At 52.1% G+C, this 7,720-nt stretch overlaps 1 protein-coding gene across 1 annotated transcript in view; it reads left to right on the top strand.

Annotated features, from left to right (window-relative positions):
- Positions 1-3,475: 3,475 nt before the first annotated feature.
- The window catches only part of CUNH6orf132 (chromosome unknown C6orf132 homolog), a 16,702-nt gene continuing 12,457 nt past the window's right edge, over positions 3,476-7,720 (top strand). The window contains exon 1 of the mRNA XM_027659733.1: positions 3,476-3,672. Coding sequence (XP_027515534.1) covers positions 3,522-3,672 — 151 coding nt within the window. The 5' untranslated portion in view covers positions 3,476-3,521. The remainder of the gene's footprint in view (positions 3,673-7,720) is intronic.

Here is a 7,720-nt window from a genome sequence, read left to right as displayed (position 1 = left end):
TGACCACAGGGGCCATTGTGACCACGGGGACCATTGTGCCCACAGAGGTGTCACCAGGGTGGTGGATGTCACAGGGGTGCCCAGGTTGAGCAGGGCTGCTCGGGCAGAGGGTGCAGAGGAGGGGCTCAGCCACGGGGATTAGGATTTACACCCAGTGGGAACCACCCAGTCAGAGCACAGGATGCCCTGCTGGCCCTGCCACCCCCACTGAAACGTGGCCCTGGCAGCAGGGACCCCCTGCCCCCATTGACAGAAGTTGGTTCTCTTTCCACAGGTGCTGCTCTGCAGCTACACATGAGAGTTTCTCTTCCCATCCCTCCCTCCCTCCTCCAGGTCCCTCTGGAGCCACACTCGCTGCACAATCCCTTCGCCCACCTGCGAGTGTGGCAGGGAACGATCCACATCTGCAGCTCCTCACCCTTGATGCAAAAGCAGATTGTTCTGGGGTGTTTACCCGTGTTAGGATCAAAGGCAGCCTCACACCACGGCGTGTTACATCAGAGCAGTGCTCACATGGCCATTTCTCTGCTATAAAATCTGCTGGAGATCTTCCAAGCGCTTTCCTGAGCTTCGTGCCCAGCCCAGCCCACCAGTCCCTTTAGCTGTGTGGCCTCAGTCACTGAGTGGCAGTTGTCCTTCCTTAAAAATACAACCAAACTGGGCAACTTTCCTATGTGAAGCCTGCACTTCACAGAAGTCCCCCTGCCCAGCAGCACACCCAGCACCCTTTGTGCTGGTCCAGGGCTCTTTTCTGGACTTCTGAGGGGAGGTCTGTGCTCTTCTGGGAGGTGGAAGGCAAAGAACAAACACCTTTCATCTGGAACAAATAAATGGGAGTGTGCACATGAACCCTGGCAGAATTGTTTAGCAGCTGGTGTTCCCTGGGATAATAAATTCACCTCAAAACACACATCCCTTCATGTTGTGAGGGTGATTTTTTCCTACGCTCACCACCCAGGGTGAGGCACAGGCATCGTTGGCGGGGTGGCACGGGCAGGGTTCTGGCATCCCCCCACCCCTGGGGCTCAGGAACACCTCGGAGCAGTGTCAGGGAGCTGAATCACACCTTCCTGCTCCCACAGAGCACCTCTGCAGCCCTGCAGACACTTTGAAGTCTCTTTGCTCTAATGAGACTTTGTGGGACACCTTTGTGCACGAGATGAGGCTTTTTCATTCCACGAAATTTTATTGGCTTCGCTTCTTCAAACAGTTCCTCTTCTCCTTCCCCTTTTCCATGACTGTGTCTCTGTATTTCCTGTTTGATTTGCTCAGTTGAGGCCTGTGGATATCAGTGAGCACTTATGCCTTGCCTACTTGCAGAGATATCACATCCTTTGTCTTTCCAGCAGTGGGCGGGTCCCTCATTTCACCTGATTCCTGCTTTTGGGACGTGCCAGTGAATTTTCTGAAAATGCCAGAGGTTGGATCCAACGACCTCAGAGGTCTTTTCCAACCTAATTGATTCTGTGACTCTGTCTGGAGCTCAGCAGGATCAGTTCCCTCAAGGAGCTGGTTCCAGCACTGCCATTTCCCAGTTTCCATCCTATCACCCCTCTTCCCTGCAGGCAGGGATAGGAACACTATCCCTTTTCCTAAAACGGGTCCCTGTGGTGTGTCCCAGGGCAGGTGTTTGAGGAGAGTTTCCCTGCCCTGTCTCACACAGAGAGAGCAGTTAAGATAACTGTCACAAAGGGTGCCAGTCCCACTAATTGCAGGCCTCTTGCTCGGCACAAAGCCACCCCTTCGGCGTCACCTGCCGCTCCTCCAGCGGATTTTGGGAGCAGCAGGAGCAGGCTGACCCCTCCCAGGAAGATCAGTGTGACCCCCTCGATGGAGCTGCACATCTGCAGCCCAGGTTAAATTCCCTGGAAAATCCCCTAAATTATTATAGCCCCTGTACCACAAGCACAGCATTGAATTCTAACATTTTAACTCTCCTTTTCCTTCTCCATTTGCCATTCACGTTAATTCATTTAATATTTTAAGTGCTGCCTGGCAATTTGTGCCATGATTTTCCCTTTGTGCCAGGATTTTCCTTTTAGAATATCACAACAGTGCTGATTTTTTGCTGTTCATGGGGGATTTAATATGTTGCCCTTATTTGTACTTTAAGGCAAAAAAAAAAAAAGATGCTTTTCACAAGAAAAGTGTAATTCTAAAGTGATTAAATAAATTATATTTATCACTGAAAAAAAATAAATATATGTCATTTTGACTCTAAAATGTGGTGGAAGTAGAAATAGATACAAGATGACCTGAGCCTGAAGCTGGGAGCTGTATTTCAGAGTTAATGTTTCCACAGCTATTTTGGGTTTAAAGTTCTCCAGAATCCCCTGCATTTGTTAATAGCCAGTGTTACTCATTAACTCTCGATTTTTGCTTGCCTGACTCAAAAAATCATGAGCAATGCTAGAAATTTGCTTTTGTACCTGAAACAAGAAATGATTTGGGGGTCAAGTCCCATTGCCTTGAAGCTTTTGCATCGAAACCACCCAAACCCAAAGAACACTCGGCTCACACGGGGTGCTCCTGGGGCTGCACAGTCCCACAGAAGCCAGGAGAGATGAGCAGAGGGGCTCTGAAATGCTTCCTAAACACTCAGCTCCCTAAATACTCAGCACTAATTTGCTCCCTGTCATACCCAGGGCAGAGGGAAAGGATTACCTGGCAGCTTTCCCTGACTCTGATGATAATTCCATTTATTTCTGACACCTGCAGATCTCAGGGACTCCAGGTCCAGTGCACTGCACGTGGGGGGTGTGGAAAGGCCTGGAGGGAGACCCCAGCCCATGGGACAGGTCTCAGCTGCAGGTGAATAGGCAGAGAAACAGGAGAGAGTGAGAGAAAGGTCAAACCCCTCCAGAGTTAGGACTGTGGGAACGGCTGGAGCTGTGTCAGGGAGGGTTAGGTTGGATCTCAGGGAAAGGTTCTTCCCTCAGAGGTGGTTGGGCACTGAACAGGCTCCCCAGGGCAGTGGTCACAGCACCAAGGCTGCCAGAGCTCCAGGAGTGTTTGGACAACATTCTCAGGCACAGGGTGGGATTTTGGGGTGTCCTGTGCAGGGCCAGGAGCTGGACTGGATGATCCTTGCGTGTCCCTTCCGGCTCAGGATATTTTATGGTTCTGTTATTCCTTTCCCTGCTGCCTGTTGCAAACACGTGGGTAATGAGCATTTACTGCAGCCAAGGTCCTTTTCCTGCGATGTTAAATGTCTGGTTTCCTACAGGATGTGTCCCCAGGAATATGGCTCTCAGGCACACGGTGGGATTTTGGGGCTGTCCCATGCAGGCGCAGGAGCTGGACTTCGATGATCCTTGTGCGTCCCCTTCCAACTCAGGTTATTCCACGGCTCTCAAACCCAACTGCCCGGCGTGTGACTGATTGGAAAACACTCCAGGGGCACCTGGCGAGGGCGGGTCCGTGGGTGGGACCATCCCCGCCCCTCCCGCCGCCGCTGTGGCCCCGCTCCCGTCCCGGCTCGGCGCGGGGATGCCCGGCTGGGAGCGCCCGGCTCCGCCAGGATGAAGAAGCACCACCACCACTCTGTGCAGGGCACCTTCAGCCGCCTCTTCGGGAAGCGCCACTCCAGCCCCACCGCCACGTCCCTGTTCGCCACCAACCCGCCCTGGATCTTCACGCAGGAGGTGACCTCGGACAGCGCGGGTGGCACCGGTCAGTGTCCCCAAACCCGCCCGCCCCGGGGGCTCGGGGGGCTGTGCCGTGCGCGGCCAAGGGGTGGTGCGGGCCGGGAACGGGTGGGAAAAGGGTGGGATGGGGACGGGGAGCGGCGGCAGCTCATCCACCGCCCCGTTGGGAAGCTCCGCGACGCGCTCGGCGGGCCCGGGATGCGCAAACCAGGAGGGTCCGGCCCGGCGGGCTCGCTGCTCTCCGGGAGGTTAAACCCGACTAAACCAGGCTGCGAAGTCGTTGTGAATCCATCTGATTGCTTCCCCGTCGCTCTTTCCCACGCCATGTTTGATCCGCGCCTTCCCAGCTTTTAGTTATTTACTCGTAAACCTGTTTTCTCGCAGCGCTGAGGGTTGCATATTCCTCGGGATTTATTTGTGTTTCTTTGTGGTTTTAATTGCAATACGGTGCCCTGGAGGCTCATGGAGGAGGGAGCCAAATTAATGGTAATGGAGCCAGGTAGATAGAAGATAGCAGTTTGTGGATGGAGTTTGGTGGCTGTAAGAGCCCAACAAAGTCTTCCAAGATTAAAAAAAAAAAAAGTGGAAGCGCTGCCTGCTGAGCTGTGCAGGGTGAAGTATTGTCTGTGAAAGCAACTGCAAGGTGGTTACACCCCAAAGGCCAGGCTGCTGAAACCAAGATAAAATGAAAATGTGACAGGGAGTTTCGTGCAGCTCTGCAACGCAGAAGGAAAATTGCTGATTTCTAGCTGTCGTAAATCTGAGGAGGATTCCAGCTTCTCTCTGATGTGGTTTGGATTTAAAAAAAAAAAAAAAAAAAGAAAGAAAGAAAGTTGCTGTGTCTGCTTGTTACAAGCCTGCTTTCCGTGGCTGCAGTTCTACAGTACAAAAGCATTCCGTTCAGGTGTGGGTCAGATTGCAAAGGAAAAGCTGGGAGTGCTGAAATCTGAGCCTAAATAGGAGCTGTTGAATCAATCCTGAGCATCCTCGTGGTGCTTCTGTCCTTAATTTAGTTTGTGGAGGGTGGTGGGACACCCCAAGGCTGGGTGACCACGTTTGGAGTGGTGTGAGGAATGGTGAGCTCACAGCTCAGTCCAAGGAGCAGGTTTTATTGCACCTGAGTATCCACAGCTCCACAGTCCTTCCTGGGGAAGCCCCATCCCTGGCCCTGTTTCTGGAATATTTCCTGCATAGCTTCATGCCACCACCACTGCTGCTGCTGCCAAGAGGAGTCCACTGCTCCTGCTAATCCCCACCTTAGTTTCTCATACAAAGTAAACACAAGTTGAGCAATGTGGAATGGGTGTAGGTTTGCATGTCCCTGACTCAGAGATTCCTGAATATAGTGACTGATGCCACCTCCTCCTCCTCCTCGCTGGGAGCTGTGGATACCCCGGTGCCAAACCTGGTGCCAAACCTGCTGCGCCTACTCCAGGTGATGCAACCCCCAAGGAGGAAGAGGTTCCATTGCATGCTTTGCAAATTGTTTATTGAATTTCCCCGTGGCTGAGCGGACACACAAATGTCTCCAGGACAGGCTGAATGTCAAAAAGTGGCCAGAGCAGGGCCAGTCATTTGAGGGCAGCCGCTTCCGACAGCCTCCAAGGCTGCTTTTCCTGATCCCTCCTTCCAGGAAACGAGGCTGGCAGAGCACAGGTCTTACTGGTGACAGGCTCTCAGCAGGCAAGTCCTGTTTATCTAGCAAAGAAAACACAACTACAAGCACTTCATTTTACTTTAATTAAAAGCATTCAGGTTAGAGATGCTTAGTAATCTAGGATCAAAGTCCTTGTGATCTTTAATCCGGTTTCTCACTGAGTTTACCCAGTGACTTGTTTAATATAAAACTCTCATAGTTTCAAGTCTCAGAACTGCTCTATCACTGCTCCACAAAGCTGTCTGAGTCCAAACTCTTGTAGTGCATTGGCCTTAATTCTTGCTACTTACTCACTGAATGTGGGGTCACCCATAAAATTAATCATCACAGAATCACAGGGTGGTTTGGGTTGAAGGGACCTTAAAGATCATCTTGTTCCACCCCCTTGCCGTGGGCAGGGACACCTTCCACTATCCCAGGTTGCTCCAAACTCTGTCCAGCCTGGCCTTGGACACTTCCAGGTTCATTGCTGGGTTCTCTGCCCTCCTTGGGGCTCCAGCAGCTCCTCCTGTGTGCTCGGGCCCCTCCCAGGCAAGGAAGTGTTAAACCCTTGGGAGAACCACAGTGACTGAAGTGCAGGCTGATTAGTAGTTTGAAAGCTGTTGTAAAGAATCCCTTGTAGTGGGAGAAGTTGGGGATAAGGGAGAGGAAGTTGTGAGGACAGTGGTAGCACAATGGACACTCCTGGGTGTATCCCAGCCTAACCTGTGGTGGAGTGGGTGGGTGAAAGGAAAAGCTTACGTGCTTGCTGGACTCAGTGGCATGTTCCAAGGTTGTGTGGAATTCATCTGCCTCCAAACCTGTAAGTTCAGCAGAGGCTGTGCTTGCTCATGCCCAGCCCCTGGTGTGGTCAGGTTCTTCATTCCAGGTGTTCATGCAAGTGCTTTCCTTTCCGTGGGATGCACACAGAAGCCTTTGCTCTCCTCTTGTTTTCCACTAGACTTGGTGGAAAGCTGTTTCCTTGGGAGCTCCCTCCTGATGTCTGCCCGTCCCAGGAGGGCAGAGCCTTGGTGACCCGCTCAGCTGAGTGCCATGGCAGCCTGGGGTGGGGTGGGGACGCCACTCACTTGACAGAAACTCTTTCTGTGCCTCACACTTCAGCAGGGGGAGCAGCTTTGAAGACTCTGCCCCCAGACTTTTTAGGGGGGCAAAAAAAAGAAAGCTGTTTACTTGTTGGTGTCTGCCTTTTGGGGTGGAGGGGGAGGTTGGTTGTTTCTTCCTTCTGCTACACCTCCCTTCTTCCTTCTTCACTATCAGACTCTGCTGGGAGGGAACCCTCCTGCAGAGTTTTCTCTCCAATCACAGCCATTTTGTTCCTTTCCCCCTCCTTTCTCAAACCCTCATATTTTCTTTAATGTCTGTCTCCTTGGCTACGAGTTATTTGTGTATCTCCTTCCAGCCAAGGTGGGGTTTACATGCTTCAATATTTCTGCCTGTTAATTCATGCTGTTAATCAGACACAAAGAACGTAATTAAATTAATTTTATGAGCTTTATTCACTGTCAGAAATAAACCAGGCCCAGAAAGGTGTGGTTCAAGGTGAAAGCACAGAGCTGGGAACCAGGAGCACCCGATGGCTTCTCCTGCTTGTAGCACTGGGGATCTGGGACTGTCAGCTGCAGTGTCTCCATCCAGAGTAGTATTTTGGGGGAAGTCATTCGGAGCATTTCCCTGTAAGGCAGGATGGGATGTGGAAGTCTGATGAGCACAATCTGGCCCCCAGTGCCAGTTGCATCAGGGTTAGGAACAAATGGCTCCAGCAGCATCTCTAGGGATGCAGCTGCAACCTCCTTGGGAAGCCCCTGCATGTCCTGTTCCCATCACTGTGTCCCAGTGGTTTCAGGAAGGGGTTTCCCTCTGCTCATCGTGGTCCTGCTTGGCACGAGCCAGGGCAGCCAGTGCCCAGGGACACCTCTGCTGTCCCTCTCCACTGTCTAAGTGACAGGGGTGAGTGAAGCTCCTGGAATTAATTCTGTACCTCAGTGCAAGCACTCTGCCCACAGGGCAGAGTGAGGAAGGGCAGGAGCTCTCCCTCCTTCTGTTCAGCATTCCTGCCTCCTTCTACTCTGCCTCCCTCCTCAATTCCAGCTGCTGACAGATCAGCCAGGGTTGAATCCTGCTTCTGAGCTGGTTTGTGCCACCTCTGTGCACACCTGCCCTGCTCTCCTGGGGTTTGGATCCTCCCAGCGCTCCAAAGGGATGATCCAGTTGCTCCTGAAGCATTTTCCTTCCCTGAATGTAATCTGGGAGGGAAGTGAGTTGAGTATACTTGTGCTAACTTTTGACACCCCCCCAGGGTAGATTTAAGTTATCTGCTACTTGGAATCAGCCCTTCAGAATCGATTTTGGCACCTGGGCTCACTCAGTTCCTGGGCTCACTCAGTTCCTGGGCTCACTCAGTTCCTGGGCTCACTCA

The sequence above is a fragment of the Corapipo altera genome, unplaced genomic scaffold, assembly GCF_003945725.1.
Source record: "Corapipo altera isolate COAL_440 unplaced genomic scaffold, ASM394572v1 77b, whole genome shotgun sequence".
NCBI classification, from domain to species: Eukaryota; Metazoa; Chordata; class Aves; order Passeriformes; family Pipridae; genus Corapipo; species Corapipo altera.
Note: the sequence above shows the minus strand (reverse complement) of the source record. Positions and strands in the feature narration are given on the sequence as shown.